General features: G+C 34.6%; 3 protein-coding genes across 7 annotated transcripts; 2 read left to right on the top strand and 1 right to left on the bottom strand.

The window, feature by feature from the left end:
- The first annotated feature begins 327 nt into the window (after positions 1-327).
- LOC102627983 (protein SOSEKI 3) lies at positions 328-4,017 on the top strand. Of its 2 annotated transcripts, XM_052432135.1 has the most exons (7): positions 328-608; positions 872-1,114; positions 1,218-1,287; positions 1,522-1,637; positions 1,722-2,619; positions 3,160-3,461; positions 3,555-4,017. In XM_052432135.1, exons 2-7 carry the CDS (start codon positions 922-924, stop codon positions 3,578-3,580), a joined length of 1,605 nt encoding a protein of 534 aa, XP_052288095.1. In that variant the 5' UTR covers positions 328-608; positions 872-921; the 3' UTR covers positions 3,581-4,017. The 2 variants fall into 2 exon arrangements, with proteins under 2 accessions (XP_052288095.1, XP_006488005.2); XM_006487942.4 differs by lacking the exon at positions 3,555-4,017 and having other exon boundaries at positions 329-608; positions 3,160-3,466.
- Positions 4,018-5,542: 1,525 nt separating this feature from the next.
- Positions 5,543-8,681, bottom strand: LOC102627698 (E3 ubiquitin-protein ligase RZFP34). Its single transcript, XM_006487941.4, has 12 exons — positions 8,152-8,681; positions 7,962-8,049; positions 7,790-7,849; positions 7,309-7,341; positions 7,112-7,189; positions 6,972-7,015; positions 6,780-6,820; positions 6,590-6,672; positions 6,409-6,500; positions 6,198-6,267; positions 6,043-6,084; positions 5,543-5,971 (listed from the first exon to the last, which is right to left on the bottom strand). The coding sequence occupies exons 1-12, from the start codon at positions 8,256-8,258 to the stop codon at positions 5,816-5,818; spliced, it is 894 nt and encodes a 297-aa protein (XP_006488004.1). The 5' UTR covers positions 8,259-8,681; the 3' UTR covers positions 5,543-5,815.
- Positions 8,682-13,443: 4,762 nt separating this feature from the next.
- Positions 13,444-26,126, top strand: LOC102627494 (transcription factor FER-LIKE IRON DEFICIENCY-INDUCED TRANSCRIPTION FACTOR-like). 4 transcript variants are annotated; one of them, XM_006487940.4, is made up of 4 exons: positions 13,616-14,141; positions 14,277-14,477; positions 14,582-14,755; positions 14,851-15,276. In XM_006487940.4, the coding sequence occupies exons 1-4, from the start codon at positions 13,680-13,682 to the stop codon at positions 14,953-14,955; spliced, it is 942 nt and encodes a 313-aa protein (XP_006488003.1). In that variant the 5' UTR covers positions 13,616-13,679; the 3' UTR covers positions 14,956-15,276. The 4 variants fall into 4 exon arrangements, with proteins under 4 accessions (XP_052287646.1, XP_006488003.1, XP_006488632.1 ...); XM_006488569.3 differs by lacking the exons at positions 13,616-14,141; positions 14,277-14,477; positions 14,582-14,755; positions 14,851-15,276 and adding exons at positions 24,660-25,150; positions 25,258-25,458; positions 25,539-25,712; positions 25,817-26,126; XM_052431686.1 differs by lacking the exons at positions 14,277-14,477; positions 14,582-14,755; positions 14,851-15,276 and adding exons at positions 25,258-25,458; positions 25,539-26,126 and having other exon boundaries at positions 13,444-14,141.
- The last annotated feature ends 1,167 nt before the right edge of the window (positions 26,127-27,293 follow it).

Here is a 27,293-nt window from a genome sequence, read left to right as displayed (position 1 = left end):
TCACTTCTCAAAATTTCTAATTTAATCTAAAATATAAACGCTACCTTAATTAATTTAGGCACAGCTCGGGCCTGAACCGTGAAAGCCTCAAAAATTTAGAAAACAATTTATTAAAAAAAGAAAAAGCAAAAAGCTCAAAAAACAAAAGTGTTTCTGTTCCCCCCAATCGAATCAGCCAAACAAGACCCGAAACGAAGCTTCAAAGTTTATTGAAAAAATAATAAATAAATAAAATAAAATAACACGGAAGCGACTTTCCCTCCCGTCGCCATCACTTGCCCCTTTCTTCCCTCTCTCTCATCTCTCTTTCTTTCTTTCTTTCTTAAGTAAATCACACTCTTTTAAACTCATAAGCACGTTACGAAGCCAACAAAACATTCACTTGTCTCTCTCCCTCGACTCCAAACACAACCTTTAATGCGGGCTCCTTCCCTCTTCCCTGTCCAAGCACCATCATCATCATCCGCACCGTTTTAATCTTCTCTCTTTCTACATTCTATTTCCTAACATCATTGCTCTACGTGAAATATGCAACTTGACTATCCGTTTTGGCCTTTCACTGTCGTTCTAGAGCTTCTTTATTCGTCCTCTTCCGCCTTGTAATTTAGGTACTATATATGTATTTTTTTTCGTTTTATACTTTTTAATTTGTTGTTTTAGATCTGATTTAGTTCAAGTTACTCAACATTCTTCAAATTGTAAAATTTTGAAAATTCATTTTTAAAATCTCATTATTGAGTTTCAAAAAGCTTTTAATTTTTTTTCTTTCCCGGATTTTATTGTTAATCTCCCCCGCAAAATCTTGAATTCATCTGTTTTCTAACGATATCTTTGCTGACGGTTATTCTTGTTATGCCTTTGACTTGATTAGGGTTCCAGTGACAGCAGGCTTGAAACTGTGCCGTTTTGGGAGGCTGAAAAATGGAGACTAGAATGAAGAAGTATAGGCAAGTGAGTCCCGAGAGAGCCAAAGTGTGGACGGAGAAATCTCCCAAGTATCATCAGCTGACTCGCAAAGTGCCGGTCGTTTACTATATTTGCAGGAACCGCCAGCTCGAGCATCCTCACTTCATTGAAGTTCTATTATCGTCACGGGACGGTCTCTACTTGAGAGGTAACTATTTGATTGATTGATTGATGAGATTATGAAAAATGCTGACGTTTTGGTTGTTCGTTTATTATTATTATTATTAATGAGAATTGTGTGTTTTGTGCAGATGTGATCGAGAGGCTTAATGTTCTGAGAGGCAGGGGGATGGCTTCTATGTACTCATGGTCTTGCAAGAGGTAAATCTTTTAACCTTCTTGCATTCTCCTGATTGGCTGCTGATAAAACTCAGGAAAATCATTTAGAATTTCGAAAATTGGAAGCCTTGAGTTAGTGTTTATTGGTGGAGCTTTGGGGCTGTAATTTTGTGGGTATATACATGTATGCATACGTAATTTTAACCTTAGTTTTCCTAGAAACCAAACGGATCCTTATTTTGCTTTTACTAATTTTGGGTTTATGGGTTGATGCAGAAGTTACAAGAATGGGTTTGTGTGGCATGATCTATGTGAGGATGATCTAATTCTTCCTGCCCATGGAGATGAGTATGTTCTTAAAGGGTCAGAGCTCTTTGATGAATCTAATTCAGGTGAATTAATTCAGTAATATTTTTCTTTTAACAGTTTTATTTACATCGAAAAGAATCTTTCCTCATAAACATTAATCTGCACAGGTCGTTTCAGTCCTGGTGTGACTACTAAAATTCAATGCCTGAGACAATTACCAGCACCAGAACCTGCGTCTTCTAGAAGCCCAGACGATTCCTCATCGTCTTCAAGCATGAATGAAAAGGGAACTAAACATTCCCAAGACGATGACCTTTCTCCTTCTGTTCACCATCCAGGCTCTTCTGGTGTGTCACCCGATTCCACAGCTGGGAAGAGTTCTTCCTGGGGAGGTTCTTTAAGCTTGACCGAGTATAAGGTTTATAAGAACGATGGGTTAGCAGATGCTTCAACACAGACTGAGGAAAATGTGAACAGAGCCAAACCCAGAGAAACCTGTACTAGGGGTGTTTCTACTGATGATGGTTCGATAGAACCAGAAATTACTGCATCTTGTCAAAAACAGGTTCCGCGTGTAAAAGAGAATTCTGAGATATCTGGGCATCAAGTTTCGGTTTCTCCTCCTCCATCTTCCTCTAGTGCATCATCTTCTGGTGGGAAGACTGAAACTTTAGAATCCTTGATTAGAGCGGATGTTAGTAAAATTAACAGTTTCAGGATTCTCGAAGAGGAAGAAATTCGAATGCCAACCAATGCAAGGCTCAAGGCTACAAACATGTTGATGCAATTGATTTCCTGTGGTTCGGTATCCGTGAAAGATCACAGTTTTGGTGTTATTCCAACCTACCGACCAAGATTTTCCCATACAAAGTTTCCATCCCCATTGTTCTCTACTTCTATAATGTTTGGAGATCTTGATTGCTTGTCTGACAATCCAAGGTTGATGGGCCTGAAATTGGAAGACAAAGAATATTTCAGTGGCAGCTTGATTGAAACAAAAATCCTCAAGGAAGAAGGAGATGAACATAATGCTTTGAAGCGTTCTTCTTCCTACAATGCCGACAGGTTAGACTGGCTCTACCTCTTGTAGTATCAATGTTTTGAATCCTTTCCTAGAAATCAGTGAGTGATGATGGCTATACATGATTTGGGAAAATAAATTCATGCGATGGTGGATAGCTTCATGTCTAGTTAAGTTGAATAAATAGAGTAATTTGGAGTGCCCCCAATGCTTGTAGACCATTTTTTTTAAGACATCCCAGATTTAATGTGTCAAAAAAAAATTGATATTATCAGAATATGTTGTTAACTCGATTGTCCATAGGTGTTTTCACCAAACTATTTGGCTTTCTTTTGAGAATTCTGAGATAACTAATCAGTAAACTATATATAGCACAATCTGTTATGTGAGCAAGCTTGAAAATGCTCTAGAGGGACATCTGAGAACCAAGCTTGGTTTGATCAGTCTAAGATCGAACAACTAATACTGGGTTGAGTTTGCTTCTCCTCTCTAGGTGTGGGAATTGTATAAATACTAACCAGTAGGAACATAGCACTCTTCCCAGGCAATTTTTCTTTCTGCTCATGGAAGAATTATGATTGCAGAATTTCTAAGCAGTTGGATACAGTTGAGGACAAAGAGGAGTCAAATTCTGGGCAATCGAAATGCATTCCTCGCGCAATCAAGGCTTCTCTAGGCAAGCAAGGACGAAGTGAAGCCATGAGATCCCCTGTTCCTGACAAACCTAGAAACTCCTCTGATAGGGTTGACAGCTCACAAACTGTGTCCGGTGGCACATCCAATGGTAGTAGTAAAAGAATCACCGAATCTGTTTCAAGTAAAAAGCCATCCAAAAGGCTGGATTCCTTCAGAGAAGAGGAGGAGAAAGTGATCAAAATCGAAGAAAGTTAAGTGTTGACTCCTCCCATTGTTCTAGTAGGTTCTCAAATTCCATATTCTCTTTTTAGTTGCCTAATTTAGTTTGATTTCCTTCCAACAGGCTTGCTTCAGGAGCTCGGGTTATAATCCAATCCAAAGTGCCAACTGACACCGTTGTTGGTTGCTCTTAGAGAGCATTTTGCCATCTAGCAACAGGATCACTTTCGGTAAAATCCTGTTTGTTGTATAAAACCAAAAGTTTGTTTTGAATTCAAAATGATGGAAGTTTTCTGGAGGGTCCATGTGACAAATTTTGTACATCTGGAAAGTTAAAAAAAGGTTAAAAAAAAGAAGGAAAGGTAGAAATCACTCATTTCAATGTAAAGTGATTTCATTTCACTTGAGGTCCAACTTCTAGTGGGCCTGTTTTTTTTAAAAAATTATTGGAGCAAAATTTATTAGTCAGCTTTCTCACGGGAGATTTGTTCTTTTTTGTAACTACAGTTTCAATCAATATCATCCTTTTGCCGTCTTGCTGTTAATGGCAACGGCAAAAGAAGAAAGAAGTGCCCGATTATATCATACATCTAGCTTAGATTAATGTGAAATTGAAGTTGAAGTTTGAATGAAACTGCACTGTTTCAGCTACCTGGGGAGCAAAATTTACCAATCTCATTATGGCGCATGGGATTCCTTTACTCCGTTGAAAAACAAAGCAAGATGTTCGGAACTCAGGATCCTATGTGGTTGACTCCCATCTCCATTCAACAAAGCACAAAAGCGCTTCCCTAAAACGCAGAAAGCTGCTTTTATAAGATAAATTTTAAAATTGTCAAAAGGCTCCTTTTGCTTAAACTCATGATATCTTTCACAGTCAAACCTAAGCTTCCGGCTTTGAGGTTGAGCATGGGCCATTGCCCATAGGAATGTTTGTGGTTACCTTGCATTATGGGGTAGCTGGGTGGCTGGAGGCAATTGGGATCATGGTGCTGCTAAAAAGGCAGTAACCACGTGCAAGACAACTTTAATGATAATCAGATTTTTTTTTTTTTTTTAAACCTCAAAAGAAAGATCGAGGTCATAAATGACCTGTCTCCTCTGTCCTCTCCTCTGTAATGGTGATATTTAATTAGACTCCCGTTCTTTGTTTAGGACAGGGAAGCCTGGAAGACCGAGAACAACATACTTTACGAAAACTTGGCACTTACTCAAAGGTCAAAGCGAAAATCAGAATGAGGTGGGGGAAAGAAAAAAAAATTCAAACTCGGCAAATAGTGTACATACTTGAACAGTTGTGTAATTGAAAATTTGAAATGGCCATTACATTATATGGCATCGATATCGAAGGACTCGAAAAATGAAAAATTCAATGGTGAGACCGAGAGAGCCATATAATACCCACATGGGTACATAACTGGATCCAAATTCAAAACCTGAGGTCCTGACCGAATTTTGTTTTTATTCTTTCAAGAATGTGTGCTTAACTGTTAGTCCCAGTTGGGCTTGAGACGCTGCCACATTAAAAAATACGCACATTTTTGGTCGTATGTCTGCATATAATAATTGCGCAACAAAAGTTGAAGTTGTCCGTTGGTGGGAAGTGCGGAACCTAACAAGCATTGCATGCCTGATGTTTCAGCACACTTCAGTCTTCTCTATTTTTTATGTTTCTTTCGTTTGCGTCTTCTGTGTTTTGACCGTTTGTACACATTCTCTATATTTGAGTTTATAGTAGACACATTACTGCCAAAGATTTGTATTTTCAATTTAACAATTATTGCTTTAACTGATTCAAGAAAAAGTCAACTTGAAACTCAACTTCAGCACCCCATCAATAAAAAGAAAATGTCTAATCAACGGAAACCACATCTCCCTTCTCCTTCGCCTTCCCCTTCCCCATCTCTCTGAGGAGTTTAACCTTAAGCCCAAATGAGCTTAAGGCCCCAGCCTATGGCTGCAAGTCCAATTCCAAAGCTTAGTTCAATACCTTCTTGCGTTCGGGTGCAGTGAAGTCTCCCCGTATTTGACAGGTCTATCATAGATTTAGAGATTTACAGATGCTAGGCTGACACTGTTTTTCATGCCAATTCCTGGAAATGCACGGTGCTATTGAGTTGTAAAGACTTTTCTATCCATTTATAAGACAAAACAAGAATGAATCAAGAGAACAACTGAATTCAACCCTTTTACTAAACACGCTTTCACTAAATTCCTACTAACAAAGGTGTATTTACAGAGATATAACATTGATCACACAGACATTGATAGATCTAGAATTCTGAACAGTATAGCTGTTTTCCTGCTGCTACAGAGGCATGTTGTTGGTAATCCCAATGATGGGAAAGAATGGTTAGTTCATCCTGAAGCTTTGACTTTCTGGAGCTAACTCACAATCTCAGCCACCCCAGATGAGCATGTAGTTGCCGTATCTCCTCTTGTTTGTCTTGTATTGTAGGACTTGCAGCTGAGGCATTTATGAGCTATAACGTGGAACTGAACATGTGAGTTTGCACTGCAGTCATTGCAGAGAATCCACACCTGATTAAAAAAGATTGCCGATTGGTCATCTGTGATTGATTAATGAATTATGCATTGTTTTATTTACTTACCATCTTATTTTGGTACATTGCTGGCATCGGAGTTGAGGCAATCTGGATTGGAGGAGTTTCAGTAAAACACGTGTTAAGAAATGAAGCAATTTAAAGAGAAGCAATAAATAGAGATATCTTCTTTCTTGCTAAGCAATAGGAAATTGCTGGTTTACCTCCTGATCGATCTTTGACCACAACTTGGACATGTCCCAGAGGGACTTTGAGCAAACAGGGCATGTGTATCTGCAAGATTAAGAAATAGATGAGATTTTAGTAACTGAAGAGTTAGTGAAGGACATGAGATGATTTTAAGAGTTAGTGAAGGCTATGAGATGATTTTAGAGGTGCAAATGACAAAAAAATCTATGACTTATTTGTGCTTACCGGTAATGCTTTTCCATCTCTTTCAAACATTCTAAATGTATTGTGTGTCCACAACATAAGACGGTAATATCTTTCATGGTGTCAAATATAAACTGCAAACCAAAATTGTAGAAATTGTCATTGACATTCAATTCTGGAAACATTTTGCTTTAGAATTCAACTGTATGGATGATCTTATTACCTCAAAGCAAATGGGGCAATTGTGGTGCATTGCTCTCTCCACACAACGATGTTTATCCTTCATTTCCTTTGAGTAGCAACATCCTGAAACAGCAATTGAAAAATTTATTGGATAGTGAGTTGCAAAGAATCATTAAGAATGAAAGAAACAAAGATGTAATTGGAAAGAAATTTGGTTTTGTCTCACTTACCACAAGTTTTACAATGGAAGAAATTATCCTTGCCTCCAGTTCTGCAAGCAAATCACAGTGGAGATTAGATTCCAGAAAAATATTCGTAGAAGATAATTTGATGCCGACAGAAGAATGATAATATGTTTATTAGCTATAGTTCGATAAGAACAAATGCGTATAGCAAAAGAAAGCAGGGATAGAGAATCTCACCTGCAGATTCCACATTCATCACAGTGGTATTGATTCTTTGTTATCTGAAATTGATCACCAATGTGGCACATGAATAATCGTATAAATAGCAAACAAAGATTTCACAAGATAAACATACAAGAAGATGTCTAGAAACTTACATCATCATCGAAGAACTTGCACTTTGCACAATAGTACTTCCCCATACAAACTCCACAGTTTATGCAATACTGTTGAGCCTGATACAGTACAACACAAGAAATCAAAACCCAGATACAGTATTACTTTCAAAATTTGCCTCTATGTTGTGTCTACAAAATTAATCAAGCTAGTATTGTATCATGTTTAGAAGACTCACATCTTGTTCCGTGCCGCAAAGGGAGCAAATAACCTTCAAGTTAAAAGAGATATAATTAGATAAAAAATCAAATAAGTATCTGATTACGTATCAAGATCAAACAGTCACAGTCGTCAAACTTAGTCCACAGAAATTCATGTCTAGGTGAGGTTGATATCAATTTGTGTAACAAAAGTACAAAAGTATAGACAATTTTGTACAGCAAGACTTATTAACAAATGCCTCATTCCTAACTGGTCCAAAGTTTATCCTGTTTCTTTTTCCATGTCCGTATCCTCACTACAAAGAATCCAAAGATTCATATCGATCACAAAATCCACCAGTGTTTCCAGATACAGGAACGTGCAAAAAGAAGCAAAAAAGAAAAATCCAAAGCTAAAAAAAAAAAAAAGACTCAAATTGACAACCACAAAGGCAAAAGCAAGTAAGCAATCGTATCAATGCATATCAAAAGTTGAAGAAATTAAGATATTTTGCAAACCTTTTCAATTTCATGGCGTGGGATATCATGACGATCAAGAGGATTGGTTTCCAGAGAATTCTGTTCATACATAATTAAAAAAAAAAAAAGATTAAAATAAGCTTTAAAAAAATAAATAACAAAACAAATTAGCAAAATTAAAGAGAAAAGAAAAAAATCATATCTTTCATACCTTAGCTTCATTATGGCAATGCCTGCAATCAAAAATGTCACCACAACAAGGTGCTCTGATCTTGCATCTCCTCTTATAGTGTGAGCACCTATCACTCATAACACAAAAAATTTTCAATAACAAAGTTTCACATATTCAAGAATTTTAAACTTTCCATAAAGAAAAAATCATTAAAGAAAATGAAACATACCCATAATTCCCAGATCCAATCTCCATCAAAGACACTTCTTTTTCCTCAAAATAAGTACCTTCTGATTCATAAGACGACCCCATTTTCTTCAGCAACCAACAAGACATTACAAGATAAAAAGAATGAACCGGGAAAAAAAGTAGGAAAAAAAAAAACACTAGTGATTTTCTTTCGGAGAGATGGTGCAGCTGAAAGCAAGCAAGCAAGCAGTGTAATGAACAAATTGCAGCGGTTTAAAGAGAGAGAGAAATCAAGCGGTCTTTATATGGTTGCTTCGTGCGTGTCATTTCAACGAGCTGACTCGGAAACACGTAATGCCACAGCTTGCCCGATATTTAATCTCACCAGCTATTATGATACTAGCTAGCGTTGAGTCAAATATCAATCAAATCTCAACCTTCCTTAGTTAGAAAACCTCTTCTCGCTGTAGTAATAAATAGTAGTCAATATACTTTTTTTTTTTATTTTGGGTAATATTAATTGCTGAGTTTTGGCTGAGTTGGAGGAACCGAGTCGGGGAAAGTGGTGGTTGCCGCACTGTGTGAAGGTCTGTTCTTATAGTGGGTGGCGGGAAAACAACGGCTAAAAAGGTTGGCATAAAGATACGATAAAGCACGTGGTGTGCTGCGTCGACCACCTTTTAACCCGAAAGGGTAGTTTAGGGATATTCCAGTTTGGGATAAGGGCGGCGTTTTTGACAATCACGTGCGGTCAGTCAGTCACGTTGTACACGCTCTTGGTCTTTCGATAACGTGAAAGGTCATTATGTTTAATTCCCAAATTTTTTAAAAATAAATTATAATTTATTGTTGAAAAATGAAAATAGTTGTAAAAAAATATGTTACGTAAATAAGGTCAATGGTGCGACAAGATCCAGAGTCTATTTTATAGTTACGGAGTCAAACTGAGATATTTATTATGGCCATAATCAAAAGGGCAATACGCTAATACAAAATTATTTTTTATTTTATTGAAATAAATAAATAATTAATTAATTAGTTAAATTCCACTGGATTTGGAGTTGATTTGAGCTGGAATTGAAGCATTGCCAGAGGGAGAAGAAATCAGTGACCGGAAGTTGTAGATACTGAGAATATATTTCACGCGCTTGGAGATCGCGTGGGTTAGTATTGCCAGATTCTGTAGAAAACAGCTGGCCGCCGAGGTCGTTTTAGGATACATACGATTACAGATATGGAATCGGATAGGATTCCAGTATTTTGCTCAGTAACCATGGGCCCGGATCTACAATTTGCGTATTTTATGAGTTCGGTCGGTGCTAGCGTGGCTCTTTCTGATTGGCTGACATGGAAGATGACGCCGAAATAGCCTGTGTTTGGAGATAAGTGGTCACGAATCTTTCGGATGATTTGGGCTGTCTCGATCTGGAGTGGCCCCAGATTGTGATGGGCTGAGGCATGGTTTCTAACTAAAAATGAGAGGTGATAATAAAGCAAACAAAAACGAAAGAGGTGGATAAGAATAAAGCAAATATCGGATCAAGTTGAAAGAAACTTCAAATTTGAATACATTGGTACAATGGGAATATGGGTTATCCAGTCCACTTATCACAAGTTGCAAATGGCTCAAATTTAATTTCTTTTCTTTTTTTCATTGGGAAATGATACATTTATTTATATTAGAATATAGAAAAATTTTATAATACATCATAAATATTATACCCAATTATCATTATATGTATGACATGTGTATTTTAATTAAATATCATTATTATTTATATGGTAATTTTTTAAAAAATAAATACATACATGATATACATACGTTAGTTGATTATAATACATCTGATGTACCGTTTAAAACTCTCTAAAATAAGAGTCAAACATGGGGGCAATTTGAATAAAAACTCTTGGCTTAATGCTGGACTCCATATTAGTTTTTAAGGAGATAATATGAAAGTGAGGACCAGGCTCAAAAGGAAAAAGAAAAGCGTTGCAAAAGAACTAATTCGTGGGGCTAGCCCATTTGTGCTCAAAATAAAGATAAAATGTAACGTGAGATATTAAATGGGATAGTGTATAGAAAAGAACCAAGTAGAAAGAATCGTTGTCATTAGACCCATGCTCATATATAGCAACAGATAAACCCAAAATTGTCGAACATTGTATTAGTAACAGTCACAGAGCTCTGGCATTTAGGGAAACTCATAAGTTGGGTTTGTTAGTTAAAATCGTTTTTATTTTTTATTTGTCACAAAATCTCTTTTCTCGAAGCTTCTCCTTGATCCCTTCCCTTGATTTGCATATGGAATCTACCAAACCCATTTGTTTCTTTCACTGAAAATATAGCTCTCAGGAACTTTCTGTTGTCGCACGTCTTTCTTCTCCCTTTAGTTTTTCTGGAAGGTGGATATATCTATAAATCTATCCGTGGCGATTCTTGTGTATCCATATTTTTAGATGGTTAATTAATTATGTTATAAAATCATAAAATGGTTTCCTTCCAATTATGAGGCCCGAATTTGTAAGATTTAGAAAATCTAACACGACATTATTTAGAAGAGCCTAATTTAATAAAAGGGAATGATATGAAAACTTTTTGAATAGATCATGTCAAGCTTAAGCAGTATGATCTCTAATGCAATAGTAATCTCAATTTATTTTTAATATACAATAATAGTTCCATCGGTTGGAATGAAGTTTTGACGTAATAATTCAAAAAAAAAAAAAGATAAAGAGAGAGAGAAAAAAAAAAAACAAACATTTCTATTCAATATACTATTATCTGATTGAATTACCCAAACAAATTTGACTATAATAATTTAATTGAAGCACAATAATTGAATGTTGAATTTTATAAAAAAAAAAAAATTTAGTAAAGGTTCAGGGTTTAGTAATTTTTTTTTACTATAATAATTTTATAAACATTATTGAGTGAAAGTTCTTTCAAACTAATTTATAACTAATTCATGATGTCAATTGTCATGCCTCCAAAAATGGGCTAAAAATTGAAAACGCTTTGACTTAGGGCCCGTTTGGGATTGCTTTTAGGAGACCTAAAAGTGATTTTGAAAATCTAAAAGTTAGTTTTAGTGTTTGGTAAAAAAAAATCAAAATCACTTTTGTCAAAATCAGCTTTTCCTACAGCTGATTTTGAAAAGCAGGGAAGTAGTAGCTTTTAGATTCTGATTTTGAAAATCAATTTCATCATTTAATACAATTTCATAAATATCCTTAAAATTATTATTTAAATCCAAAATTATCCTTATTCAAATTGGAAACAAAATAATTTATAAAAAATTTGTATTATAATTCATAAATATAAATTTATTAATATCAATTTATTGGTCGAATTATTATTAAATTTATTTCACTATATTATTAATTTAATTATCAATTGCTTTAAGATAAAAAATAAAATAAATATATTATAAATTTTATTTTTAGTAAAAATTATTATAATACACAATTAAAAATATTATATGTACATGTTTTTATATATATAAGTAAATTTTATCTTATATTATGGATATTTTAGTCATTTATTTTATCTCAGCAGTTTAACAGTAAAATTTACCAAACGTCCATAACTGCTTTCAAAACTCACAATACTTCTTGAAACAAAATTTACCAAACACTTAACTGATTCTCTTCACAGCTGATTATTTTTACAGCACAGCTAACAGCAATTATTTTAAAAGCTACAGCATTCCCAAACTGGCCCTTAGTACTTTTCCCATCGTGATTGGTGTGTATAAAGAAATATAATACGTATTGGATTTGAGGATTCAAGTATGAGTACATGTGAGTAGGATGTGGCTATTTGCATTGAACACGTGCCCTCGTCGTGCAATCGCATGTTTTGCATACATGTAAGTTGTAACACACATTTAATTAAATATAATAACTTAAACAATTTCATTTAGGCTCAATAGATTCTTTGCGCATATAATATGTAATTAGAGAACACGATAGCTTATCTGAGCTGGAGTCGATCTTATAATTAAACATCCATTATCAATTCAGGTGCACTAGAATTTTTTGATCTAATTCATAAGCTAGGAAAATTGGTCATTATCTAATAAATGAGAGCCACATTAATTAACGCTTGAGATGTAAATTTTTTGAATATTGCTTGAGAGATTTAGTATATGTATTATTTAACTTTTTAAGCAAATTATTGTTGTTCTTCATGCTTCCATGAAAATGGTATTCTATTAAGTGGTATTTTAACAACTTGTAATGACGTGCCGAAAATGACTATACTACAACTTTGTACAATTATGTGTGATTATTATTTAGGTGAGGTGGTCTCATGCATAAAGTCGCACGCGCGCAGCTGTCACTTGATCGAACTTCATTATTCAAAATTTGGTGTGTTGACATGAAAAGACCTTGGGTTTAACAAAATCTCAAATAATATGTCATAATTAAGTTGGGATTAAGGGGAAAAAAATTGACACTAAGAGACGAAAAAGAAGTTTAAAAAGAGATTTAGAAATATTAGTTCTTCAATCAATCAAGCTATTTAAATATTGTTAAGAGTTTTAAAAACACTACTACAGCTTATCTGAGAGTTGAAGTTGACCTTATCATTAATTATCTATTCTTAATCTAGTCTCAGTTTCCACCTTCCCCAGAAAGAACTAAGCATTATTCAGGTAGCTGACATGCATTATATATATATATATTTGTTTGTTTTTATTAAGCAGAGTCTTTCCCCTTTCGAAGCTTACTTAATTAAATATTTACGTCAAGTTTTTGATTTGGTTGTTTCTCGTAAAATAAAGTCACATTTCTGATGAGTGATGATCAAACTATTGAGATATGCCGCACGCCTCCATGCTTATTTCTCACAATTGACATAAACAAAAAATATAAGATCGATGATATAGAAGTTGAAAAGAATGTAATTAGAATTATTGATTCTTAAAATTCTTTGATAGTGACCATTCTTTGATATGTTTGAGCCCAGAGAAAAAAATTCGGGAAACACACAAGGAGTTAAAATCAAAATTAACTTATTCATGTATAAATTTTACTGTTTTACTCAGATTTATTGGTTTAGGATGAACCAGTATCCTCCTCTAACTAAGGCTTTTCGTGAGCAAAATATTTCTTAATGCTTTTATAATAAAGCAGCGAACCCGTTACAATCATTGTAAACTCCCGTTTTGATCCCTTCCACACTCAAGATTTGGATTAAATTAAATACAATTAACTTCTATTAACATCAAGTAGATACACGACTCATAAGTTAAAATAAATAAATAAATCAATTATGTGGTGATCAAACAAAGTTTCTTATTTTACTTGAGTTCTGTCATTTCAAGATATATACATACAATAAATTATCTGGATGAGTTAAATTTGTTATTAAAACCTTCCAACGTCACAGATCCCACTGTATGATTCCTTTCACACAGAATTTTGAAATAAAAAACAAATAAATAAAATTATTAAAATTTGCATTTAGTTATTCACAAATCTATATATAACAATGTAGCGTGCCAATATTGTTTAGCAAGAAATTAAAAAAAAAAAAATACTCTGATCACCATCAAATTAGCAATGGATGAATTTGGAAACCCTCTCACATTACTTGATTTCATTGACGATCCAAACTTTGATCAATTCATTGATCTTATTCGAGGCGAAAACGAGGACCCACTTGCCAGTTTTGATTGTGATCTCATTAACGGATGTTTCGCCGACACCCAATTCATTGGTTCCGCACAGGACGATGTGTTTGGTCATTTTAACGGTACTGCGGCAGGTACAATGGTGTCTGACGATCTTACTTTTATTCTTAACTCATCATTCCCGGATTTAGACGGGGACATGAAGGGAGAGCACCGGGAGGAAGAAAATAATGGAGATGATTCTTCAGGCGCAACAAGAACCGCGACTACAGCAAGCACTAGGAACAAGAAGGCTGATCGATCGAGAACTTTGGTTTCGGAGCGAAAGAGGAGAGGAAAGATGAAGGAGAAGCTCTATGGATTGCGTGCACTGGTTCCTAACATAAGTAAGGTACGTATACGCACGTATCTGTCCGGAGCTTTTAAACATGTTATGCCGTGTGCGCATTTAGATAAAAATGTACGTGAAGATTTTAATTTTTTTGGTTGAATTTTTTTAATGATGTTTGATGGGTTTAATGTGCAGATGGATAAGGCCTCGATCATTGGAGATGCTGTGTCGTATTTGCAAGAGCTGCAAATGCAGGTTAGGAAGCTAAAAGCTGAGATTGCCAGTCTTGAATATTCCATGGCTGGATCAGAAAAAAATCAAGAGCCAATTCAAAAGCCAAAGAAGTCTCAAGTTCTCAGCGGCAACTTACAGCCAATTTGCAAGAAGATAATGCAGGTTCATATATACACAATATCAGTGAACTGAGTTGTCCGAAAATTATTCTTGAATGCCATTAATTTAAAAATTAGTTTAAGTTATTTTTTTTTTTTAATTTTCAGATTGATGTATTTCAAGTGGAGGAAAGAAGGTTTTACTTGAGATTGGTAAGCAGCAGAGGGCAAGGTGTGGCTGTTTCACTTTACAAGGCTCTCGAGTCCTTGACGAGCTTCGATGTTCAAAACTTCAATTTTGCTACAGAACCTGAGAGACTGGTGTTAACATTTAATTTAAATGTAACCCCATCTCCTCCTTTTCTCTCTTTTTGTTTCTTGTTTTTCAAAAGTATAGGTAACTGATGACCAATTGCCTTTGGAAAAAAAATAAACAGGTAAAAGATTGTGAACAAAACATGAACTTGCCAAATTTGAGGCTGTGGGTGACTGGTGCTCTTCTGAATCAAGGATTTGATGTTGTAACGCCATTTTCTACCTAGCATATCCATGCAATATCAAGATTGCCATTAGAGTAATAATTGCGGAACTTCAGGGATCATCGTATGGAGCTTTTTATTTCCATGCACGCACGAGAATCCCCAACACTAATGCTTTGCTGGTGTGTTTAATTAGCTGCAAATACACCTAATGCTTTTGAGCTCATTTTAGAGTACTTGTTCGGAAAAGGGCAGAGTGAACTTTTTATGTGTTCGTCAGATTTTATTTTGAATAATGATACAATCACTTACAAACTTTTGTAATGTTTGAGAAAAATCAACAACTGCAGTTTTGAATCAAAAGCAAACTTCTATATTGTTTCAGATTCTTGTTATCCCGTATGTATAAACTTTTCTAAGAGCATCTCCAAAAGACTTTTCGAATTAAATTCTACTTCTTATTTGAAGAGTCATATCAGTATTAAACATTCTAAAAAACACGTTAATTTAGATTTTTCAAATAAAATTTATTTCTCACTCTTCAATATTGTCGAGTGAATTTCTCCCTCTTCTATTAATATTTTTTAGGGAAATTATCAGTCATATACCCTTAAATGACACCAGTATTAAATGTGCTACAACACTTTTCGCTTATATCACTTGTATACTGTAAGTTGACAAAAGAGTTCTGTCGTCCACCTTTCTGTTTACTATTGTTAAGAACTTAATAGAATTTGAGCAAAATAACCATTTTACCCTTTAAACTCAAAATGAGGTAAAAAAACAAATTTACCTTGAAAATTAATGTAAATTTTCAATACACAATTTTTTTTATTTTGTCATTAACAATACATTTTTTTATTAAAAAATATGAATTATTAATGATACATATTATTAACAATTATCCATAAAAAATATTCATCTTATGCCATAAAAAATTATTAACAAAATATTATTTACAATTATACATATTATACCATAAAAAATTCAAGTTTGAGTTTGGAGGAGTAGATCTTCAATGATTTAGGTTAAATTTTGGAGGAGTATATTCGGTTATAAAATAGTTTTTTTTTTTAGCAATTATTAACAATTATCTGATAAATGGGATAACATGTCATTTTTATCAAAATATATCATATGACATGTCGTTTTTTACTAGGTAAATGGGATGACATGTTTTTTTAAAAAGACCAGATTACCCTTATGATGTCAGCGCTCGCAAACGGCAGTTAACGAATTGGTGGACGGCAAAAATGTTTTGTCAACTTAAGGTATACGAGTGATACACTTGAAAAGTGTTATAACACGTTTGATATTGGTGTCATTTAAGGGTATATGACTGATAATTTTTCTATTTTTTATTATTTATTGAAAAGATAAGACTGCAATAATTATTATTTATGTTTCCTTTCAAAAATATAACAGCAATTTAATTTAATAATGGAAAGATTTAATTAAAATAATGTTAACTTATTCTTCTTTGATGAGTCTTTTGGAGGAGATTATATTTTTCCATCTATTTATTTACCACATCAGTAAGCAAATTGACATTTGAAAAGTAAAATCTAAAAAGTCTTTTGGAGATGCTCTAACAAGGTTATAAGGAAGCTTGTGTAATGATTTGTAGGGCATATTTCATATAAAAAAGATGTCATTTGGCCAAAACTTTAACCAATTTAGGCCTAGTTATGCCATATATCCCATTAATTGGGTCCTAATTATTCCAGTACTTTAACCACTTCAGTAGGACCAAAATTAGAAAATGTAACAATTAATGGAAGGCAGCCATAGCTGCAAATTATTTATTTATTTATTTTTTTGCCTGGATGATTTTAAAGCCTGAAAATCTATGCTAAAATTAGAGAATGTGGCAACAATTAAAGACATTAGAGCTAAGACAAAACAACAATTATTTTAGAATAAATAATCAATGGACACCCATGTAAGTTCAACTAACATTCCAATTTTTTTTTTTATAATGGATGTTTTTCCTTCTCTTAAAGTTTTCTCTAAAAACTTTAGAATGGAAGGTGAATAAAGTCTTTAGGACTCTCGTTTTTTTACCCACTGGTTGGGTTTATCTTTCCAAAATCTTCTTTCTTTCTAGCTGAGGAGGTTTGTAAAAACTCCTAAGCTCAAAATAGCGAGTTGGTGAGTAGTTAAGTTAAGGCTGGTGTGGATCTGAAGTAGAGGTAAAAGAAAGTTCAATATGGATATAGAGGAGTTGATTAAAAAATGTAAAGCTATAACCCTTAAAGGAGGTGAGAAAGGCAAAGTGTCTTTTAAGAGTGGAATGAAGTCCAAAGGAGAGAAGATAGTTGCTGGATGCCTTGTGGGTAAAGTACTGACAAATAGAAATGTAAACAAAGAGGTGTTAAAGTTAGCAATGCAACAAGCATGGCAAACAATCAGAGAAGTGAAGGTAGATACCATGGGGGAAAATATGTTCATGGCTTACATATACATCCTTTTGGGTACAACTAAAAAATGTGCCCATTATGTGTATGGAAAAAGAAACAATATCAAAATTGGGAGCGGTCATAAGAAAAGTGGAAGAAGTTTGGACAAATGCTAATGGAGAAAGCACTTGTGCCGTTATTAGACTTAGAGTATTAATTGATATTACTAAGCCTTTAATGACACTCATATCACTTAAATAAGAAGAAGGTGAAAAAGAAGATATTCCAATCACGATTCAATATGAAAGATTACCTGACTTTTGTTATTGTTGTGGTCACATTAGCCACCAATACAGGGAGTGTAAGGAGTTTAAAAACCAAACTAAAGAGGATTTGTTATATGGACCATGGATAAAAGCTACAAACATGGTTGAATTACTGAAGCAAAACAGGGGAAGAGAACGATGAAATGCAAAAACAAATGAGCAAAGAGCTGAATCCTCATCAAGTCCTACTGATCCAGTTGCTACAAATCTGCAGATCCAAGCTGTTATAGATAAATCGAGTCCAAATGATGGTTTGAACTTGAACCAGAACCGTGAGTCAAAGGGTGCTGAGGAGCATTCAATGCAAGATTGAGGCTTTTTGAGGCTATCAAACATTAATAGTTAAACATCAAAAGTGATAGCTAGTAATGTCAATACCACATGGAATCAAGAGCCAGAGGGGGAAGAATGGGAAAAAAAGGGAGCAGTTGAGGGAAGGTCAGAATTCTGGAGCTAAACCGAAAGGGGAAAATGAAAAAAAAATGAGGGAATAAAGAGCGGGAAAGGGCAGAAGTTTTGGGACCACCTCAAAGTATAGCTCTGTAGCAAGCTAAAAATCAAAACTCGGCCTAAACTGACGAGACGATAAAGGAAGTGGATAGTGGGCTATAGACTCATAGAGTTAAGCCCAAAGGAAGAAAATAGAAGGCTCAAGCAAGAGTTGGAGAAAAAAATGTGGCTATCAAGTACAGGAGCTCAGTAAAAAAAAAGACAAGCTAGTGAAGCTAACTGGCAAAGCCCAGAAGCAAAAATGAAGAAAATAAGCAGCCTTATTATGACACCACCATTTACAGCGCCAAAAGCAAAACAAATGCTAAGTCTGGAAATGAACGAGGGAGAAATGAAATGAGACATAGAGATGGTAGTTGAAAAAGTTGAAAATTTAACGACGCATGTTGGTTGCCAGCCCCACCGACAGCCACGAGGATCCTTAGTTGGAATGTCCAGGGTTTGGGGGAGGATTAGACGTTCCGTGAAGCAAGAAAAGTTCTCCAAATTTATAGGCCTCATATAGTTTTCTTTTGCGAAACAAAAGTGGTGCCAAAGCAAATGAAAATAAAAAGTGAAAAGCTAAACTTTGAAAATTGTTTTGTAGCTGGAAGAGAAGGTATGGGGGGTGGCTTAGCAATGTTGTAGAGCTCAGAGGTCAAGGTTCATATTCAGTCATACAACAAACATCACATTGACTCAGTTGTGTATACTGAAAAAGGAAGCTACTGGAGGTGTACAAGAATTCATGGACATCCAGCTGCAGGACAAAAGCATCATACATGGAGGTTGTTAAAGAGGTTAGCTACTCTTTCTTCTTTGACGTGGCTTTGTTTTGGTGACTTCAATGAAATATTGCGGCCAAATGAGAAAATATGAGGTAATAGTAGGGAGGTTAGACTGATGCATGAGTTAAGCGAGGCAATTAGGGAATGTGATTTGTTTGATTTGGGTTGGAAGAGGCTACCCTTTACATGGTCGAATAGGAGGTACGATCCTGATTTAATTGAAGAACATTTAGATTGTTTTTTGTGTAGCAAGTCCTAGGGTAGTGTTTTCTATAAAACTGTAGCAAAAACTTTAGTAACCTCGACATCAGACCACAAACCAATTCTGATGGACATAGAAGAAAAAGGCAAGGCAAGAAGTTATGAGAGAAGATCAACTAGGTGTTTCCATTATGAGGATTCTTTGAGTTATTATAATCAGTGCAAGCAAATAGTTAAGCTTAAGTGTCTTGAATTTAGAGGGTGGGGTGGAGAAGATGCGGTCAAGACTTTTAGAAAAGCTGCAAAAGATTCCATGGCTCATTTGAAATATTGGAGTAAGGAAGAATTTGGAGGCCGAAAAAAGAAGCTGAAGATACTAATAGAGGAATTAAAGTCCCTACAGTTACAAGGTTTGCAGCATGAAAATGGGGATAGAATTAAAACCATTGAAAGACAAATTGATGTTATCCTCTCCGATGAAGAAATCTATTGGAAGCAAAGGTCTAGAGAAGATTGGCTCAGAGAATGGGATAGAAACACAAAATTCTTCCATGCAAAAGCTTCGTCAAGAAAAAAAAAGAACAAAATATGGGGAATCTTGGATGAACAGGACAAATGGACTGAGGAAGCAGAAGATATCAAAAGGATGTTCTGTGATTATTTTGCTAATCTGTTCACATTAACAAGGCCTTCACAAGATCAAATTGAGGCAGCTTTGCAGGGCATACCAAGTAAAGTGACTGAAGAGATGAATAAAGAGTTGAATCAACCTTTCACCGAAGATGAAGTCTCGACAGCCTTAGCTCAAATGTGCTCCACAAAAGCACCAAGTCCTGATGGTTTTCCAGCAGCTTTCTTCCAAAAGCATTGGCAGTCTGTAAGTAGAGGAGTGTTGACAACTAGCATGCACATTTTGAATGAAGGATGTATCATTGTTCCACTAAACCATACTTTTATTGCCTTGATACCAAAAATTGAAAAGCCTCAGAAAGTAATTGAGTATAGGTCTATTAGTTTGTATAATGTAATTTATAGAATTGTAGCAAAAACTATAGCTAATAGGCTTAAGCATGTGTCGCAACACATCATATCTCCAACTCAAAGTGCTTTCATTCCCGAGAGACTCATTTCTGATAACATTATCATAGGCTATGAATGTCTCCACAAAATAAGGCTTAGTTTAGGAAAAAGAATGGTTTTGTGGCTTTGAAACTTGATATTAGCAAGGCTTATGACAGAGTAGAGTGGAATTTTCTGACTTGTACTATGCAAAGGCTTAGTGGAATTTTGGATAAATTTTCGCCGAGGTAGAGAATTGTTGAAAAGTAAGTGTTGAGCACATGCAAGTAGTATCCAAATTTCAAAAGGTCAGTATCGAAAGCATGCACTTTATCAAAGGCCACCAAACAAATGAAGAAAAATGAAAAAGTTGGCAAATTTGTCAAATTGAGATAAATGGGCGCCATTGGAAAATTGCTTGGGTTAGGTGAAATAGTGCAAGCTTTAAGCCTATAAATTGAATCCATTTCTTCATTCTATTGCATTCCAACATTGGGAGAAACAATTCAAGTGAAGAATTGTTGAGACACTGAGCAATTGGAAAGTGTGTGTATTTGAGAGATTTTTCCTTTTAAGCAAGTGAGAGTACCTGGTGTATTTGGGTTTTGGGAAGTGAGGTTTCTTTACTCAAATATTGTACTCTAAAAATTATTGGTAATACAATTATTTTTTCTTACTCCTGCAGACGTAGGCAAAATTGCTAAACCACGTAAAATTATGTGTCCTTTATTTTTTCAATGATTATTAGTGTGCTTGATTCTACATTTCACGCACAATAAGTGGTATCAGAGCCAATTATTCATACTTGGGGCAACAATACTATTCACATATACGAAACTGTTAACATATATAGAACTATTCACAAATACGGTGGAGCCAACATTTTATACTTGGAAGGATCAATAGCTAGTGCAGTAGTGTAGATTTGTGCATGTCTATGAAAGTTCTGTCACAAATGTGATAAGAGCCTATAGAGACTAGGTTTTAAGTAAGATCGATGTGACTCCTCCAATCTTTCTTGGGAACTTTCTTGGTGTATTTTTCCATATGTACTGATCTCTAAGGTGTGAATAGTTTATTGAGAAAATGGTAGAATGTGAAACTTCTAGAAGTGGGAGAGATTTACCTAGCCTATTCTAGGAGACACTTCAAGTGGGAGATGAGACTTGTCACATTGCCAATCAACACTTGTTATAGGAGGTCAGAATATCGATTTTGAAAAGTTTGATGAGAAAATCAACTTCAGCACGTGGTGGCGCGAAGTTATGGATGCTCTTATTAAAATCAATCTTGTTGTTGCTTTGATATTACTTGTTGTGCCTGGAATGCGGAATTAAGCTCACTAAATAATCATTAAAAAAATAAAGAACACAGAACTTTACGTGATTCGACAATTTTGCCTATGTCCACGGAGCAAGGGAAAATAATTGCATTATCAACAATTATTAGAGTATAATATTTGAGTAAAGAAACCTCACTTCCCAAAACCCAAATACACATAGTACTCTCACACACTTAAAAGAAAAAACCTCTCAAATACACACACTCTCCAATTGCTCACTCTCTCAACAATTCTTCACTTGAATTGTTTATCTTAATATTGGAATGCAATAAAATGAAGAAATGACTTCAATTTATAGACTTCAAGCTTACACTATTCCACCTAACCTAAGCAATTTTTCAATGACGCCCATTTGTCTCAATTTAACAAATTTGTCAACTTTTCCATCTTTCTTCATTTGTTTGGTGGACTTTGATAAATCGCATGCTTTCGGTACTAACCTTTTGAAATTTGGATGCTACATGCATGTGCTGAACTCCGACTTTTCTACATCATTGAAACCACAAGAAAGAATATCCTTGTGTAGAAGTTTTCTAAGATAAAATTGTTGGGATGTCATTCCAAAAAGGGTGGGTGTTGTAATATCACCGCCCATATCCATATTTTGTGAAGTTAACCTTTAAGGTGAATGGTCTAATAAGCGACGACAAATTAATTAGTAAGGGCTCAAATTGGTTGATTTTACAAATTTTGAGTTCATCTGATTTGAATTTTAGGTAAAGATCAGGAATAACGGTTGTGAATACATAAACCAGGCCTCGACCCACTTAAAATGTTTCTAATTCTCACTAAGTTGAGTATATTATCAACTATGCGATTATGCAATCTCCATGCCCATGTTAAAATGTTCCAAGTTGATTAGAATTTTGAAAGTAGTCGCCGAGTTTTGAATTCTATTCAGCATCATTCCTGGCTATGTGTTCAGATTTGAGGTTACCTCAAATATGGTTTACAATTTTTTTGTTAGTAAGAATTCTCCTTAATTTTTAAAAATTTCACGTCATACATATTTTAAAAATAATATATGTATATAATAGTTTAACTTTATTAATTTTTTCTAATTAGCACATAAATATTTACTCTGAAAAAATTCAGATCATGATAAAATGATTCAATAGCTTAATTAAAAAGAATGAATAAATTAACTCAGCAAGGGGATGCGAAAAATTAATTAAAAATAAGTGTGAAACTGTCAGCTTCATGGCATCTTGCAAAACTAACATGGGTGTGCAGTGGACATTTATTTGCCATTTCATCCAATGGTATGTTTGAACAGACATAAATCGTGTAACTAAGTTAAGTATCAGTTTAACTCTTTGAAATTAGGCAGCTGGTACCTTAGATCAATTCTAAGGTAGAGCAGTCACCAGAACCGTTGGATACCTGTACTTGAATTTAAAATAATTATGACAGAGTGCATCCAACGGCTTTAAAGGCTGCTCTACCTTAGAGCTGATGCAAGGTAGCTGAACCCAATTAATTAATGATTGGTTAAGGCTTAGTGATTGTGCTTTTACATTTTAATGTTAAGAGACACATGATGACCAAATTAGCATCTGGTAACGAGATGCCGGCTACATGCATGCCTCCCGTGTTTATATTTTCCAAATCATCAACATCAAGAGGTCAAGAGAGGTTGACTCTGTAGCATGATCTAGGATAAGAATTTTTGAATTTGATAAGACCATGCATTTATTTAACAATTATCAAGCAGCTGCAACCAGTGAAGGTGCGAAAGTTCCACCAAGAAAAGGAATGCTAAACAAAAGTGATACTCCTCATTTCATTTATTTTTTATTTTTTATCGGATATCTCCTAAAAGACCAATTTTTTTTAAATAAAAAATAAAATTAAATACTTGTAGTCATCAAATAGAAAGTGCATTTAAAAAGTCAATTAATCAGTTAATCTCCATATTTTAAAAAAAATATTTCAAAACGTACACGTTATAACTTTAATTAGTAGTTATCAAATCTACATTTTTTAAGGGTAAAATAATATTTTTCTCCATATAACTTTAAACTCAAATGAAGCTGACACACCACAAGTGAAAACCAGAAACTATTATAATAAAACAAACTTGAATGTAAATTGGGTAATTTTTCAAAATAAAAAAATTATTTAACTAAGTAATTCACTCAATTTTACCCAATGTTTCTGTCGACATTTTTTTTTTCTTCTGATCCCTTCATTTCTATATATTAATTAAGGTTGTATATTGTACATTGTTTTGCAGCATTCATGGTGAACAACTCTTTGCTGAAGTAAAGGCCTACTTACATATTGAAAGTATTTGATGTAACTTCTTAAAATCCTGTACGAATTAAAACCTATAGACTCGTTGTAGGTTGTCTATATCACTAATTATATATTTAGATAAAACATTTTCCTATTTGTTATTGATGACTGTAATACTAGATTTCTTTTTATAATTGGCTTATTAAAATAAATTAAGAGTCCTTAGTTGAATTAGTAATCTAGTCAGTGATCTTTCCATTGATTCCATCTAAGGGAGAACGTACCCCTAAACCAATGTGTTTTGGTATTTTATTCCTTTCACACTCAAAATTTAGTAGGATAAATTTTCTTCCGATCTGTTAAAAGATTTAGACCCTAAACATGTAAATATATAGGAGAAAAGAAAGAACTTGATCAGTAGTAAATCGCAAATATGCTGGAATTTTGATGCAAGATGAATGTCGTAAGAGAGATGTGTTAACTTTTTGTATATCGAAATTGAGATCAGTACACCAAGAGACTAAATTTACATGATTATAGTATAGTTCTGCTACAACTTATAATTATAGCATAGCTAGAAAATATATTAGACAAGACCTACACTTTATACTTGATTAATTAAAACGTTTTTCAAAGGAAAACGAAGATTTGCTGTAATCACCCAGATCAAAACCGTGTATAAGATTTTGTGGGCAACATGAAAGTAACAAACTGGTTATAAGTCAACATTTGTTTTTTGTTTTTATTTTGTATGCTATATATATATATATATATATTTTATTTAAACCCCATCTAATATTATTAATACTTACAAAGTTAAAAAAAAAAAAAATCCGGGTAAGATTCCATTCACACGGATAAATTGTATAAATCATGCACTAAGATCAATATGATCACTAACAATCAATTTTGGCCAAAGAAAAAAAAATGGATGCATTTGGAAATCCTCTAAAGCAGAGCAATGACTTTGAGTTGCACGAGTTTATTGATGATCAAAACTTTGATCAATTTATTGATCTAATAAGAGGAGAAAATGAAGATCCCTTTGCTACTTTTGATTGTAGAGTCATTAGTGGATGTTGTGATGATAGTTCCACAACCCCAGATAGTCATTTGTTTGATCTCAGTGCTGCCGAAAGTACAGAGGTGACTGATCATAATAATTTTGTTCTTAACTCATCAACATTGTCAAGTTTGAAAATTGGTGGGGACGTGAAGGAAGGTGATCATTATGACGAAGATAATGATGGAAATGATGCTTCTGGTGCGACTAGAACAACAACAATCATCGATGCAAGTAGTAAGAAACCAAAGGGTGATCATAGATCAAGAACTCTGATCTCGGAGCAGAAGAGGAGAGGCAAGATGAAGGAGAAGCTCTATCAATTGCGTGCATTGGTTCCTAACATTACTAAGGTACTATATATGCAAGTGATCATACCACATAGTTGCAACTTGCAAAGCTAGTATCCTCATTTGACAATTCTTGTTGATCATGTTTAGTTCATGGGATTAATGAGCAGATGGATAAGGCCTCGCTTGTTGGGGATGCTGTTTCGTATGTTCAAGAGCTGCAAACGACGGCTAAGAACCTAAAAGCTGAGATTGCTGATCTTGAAGCATCGTCAGCCAGTTCAGAAAATTGGAACGAATCAATTGAAAACACAAAGAACACTCAAATTCAAAGCAACAGCACCAACAGCAGAAAGAAGATAATAATGCAGGTTCATACAGATGATAATAAATGTAATTTTAAAATGCCAATATTACACATTAGTTAAGTTGTTTCTTAATTTATTTTCAGATGGATGTGTTTCAAGTGGAGGAACGGGGATTTTACCTGAAACTGGTGAGCAACAAAGGGGAAGGTGTGGCTGCGTCACTTTACGAGGCACTGGAGTCGCTAACAAGCTTCAATGTTCAAAACTCCAATCTGGTTGCAGAATCTGAGAGATTCGTATTAACATTTACTTTGAATGTAATTAAGCTATCTTATATCCTTTTCTCTGCTTCTATTAATTTCATGTCTTGTAATAGGAATTGGATAACTGATCATTATATTAGTTGTGTTTGGAGAAACAGGCAAAAGACAACGACCAAATTAGCATGCAGTTGCCAAATTTGAAGCTGTGGGTGGCTAATGCTCTTCTAAACCAAGGATTTCAAGTCCTACTTACACCTTTGTCTGCCTAGCACGTGTTTCCATTTTTCCTGTTTGCTTGGCAATTGTGAATCTTATACAACAATATCAAGACTCCCTTGGGACTCCAGTGATCATAATAGGGACTAAGGAGATTTTACATTCCCATGCTCAGGAGTCCTAATATATACTTTACTATTGGTGTCTATAGCTATAAATTTGACCTAATGATTTTCACCTCATTTTTGTTTTTCGGCATAGTGAACTTTGTAATTAGTTCTTGGTGTTTTGTGATGCAGCTTTTTGCTCATTCTTCCCATCTTCTAGTCACCGACTTGGTTAAAATTGTTAAATAGATTGGCTATTATTGACTTGACATGGGGCAGTAAATTAAGCTAGGCTATTCGGAATCAGTTCCCAGAATAAAGAAAACATTAGGTGTTACATCACAATTGATCTTGAAATATTGCATTAAAATTTTTAGAAGATTATATTTGCAGATTGAAGTGCCTGGTCTCTTTTAACACTACAAGCTTGCTCTTGAGCAAAGGGTATCTTATCAGCTATGCCGGCCATCATCCCTAATGATTCTGCAAGGTCATTCGGAATATGCAGTGTCAGATAATAAAGCAGAAAAATTGGAAAATTAGAAAAAAATTATCAATTGAAAACACAAAGAAGACTCTTGTTTTCTTAGCAGCAGCGCAACCACCTGCCAATTTGCTAGAAGATACAGATGATAATGATTGACAATTGTAAGTACTTTTAAAATGCGATTAGTTAAGTTGTTTCTTAAGTCAAATTATTGTCAGCTGGAGGTGCTTCAAGTGGAGGAAAGGGGACTTTTTCACCTTATATCACTATATAAGGCTCTGGATTAATAAACGAGCTTAATGTTATTACGTTCAAAACTCTAATTTAGGTACAGAATTGAGACTTGAGAGATTAGTTTTAACATTTACTTTGAATGTAATCCTAACAATACTTATACAATTTTAACAACTTATACAAAGGTTTTTTTTTTTTTTTTAAAGGTACTGCTATCTACCACTCTCCGTTAATAGAGAGGAATTAAAATCTTAACACCAATCTTTATTAGAGATAGTACTCAAATCTACGCCTCCTCATGTTCCCCCATTGAGCTGCAAAGACCACAAGTACAAAAGAGGTTAATTAATACAAAAAGAAAAAGGAAGTAAACCAAAGTTGGTTGGTGTGAGTGGTTCGGTACTCTTACTCTTTAAGAGAGGTCAGGGGTTCAAGTCCCGCTCTCGTATGCAGTCACTACTTTGGCCAGTACTTTACCCCTTATGGGCCGACCCGGTGCGAGCGGAGATTAGTTTGGGTTGTGGTACGGGCTTAAAGGTGCCTCCCACAGTTGGGGCCCACTCAAGACCACCTCATTTTTCAAACCAAAAA

This window comes from Citrus sinensis, chromosome 8 (assembly GCF_022201045.2).
Source record: "Citrus sinensis cultivar Valencia sweet orange chromosome 8, DVS_A1.0, whole genome shotgun sequence".
In the NCBI taxonomy this organism is placed as follows: Eukaryota; Viridiplantae; Streptophyta; class Magnoliopsida; order Sapindales; family Rutaceae; genus Citrus; species Citrus sinensis.
This window is presented reverse-complemented; position numbering and strand designations above follow the sequence as displayed.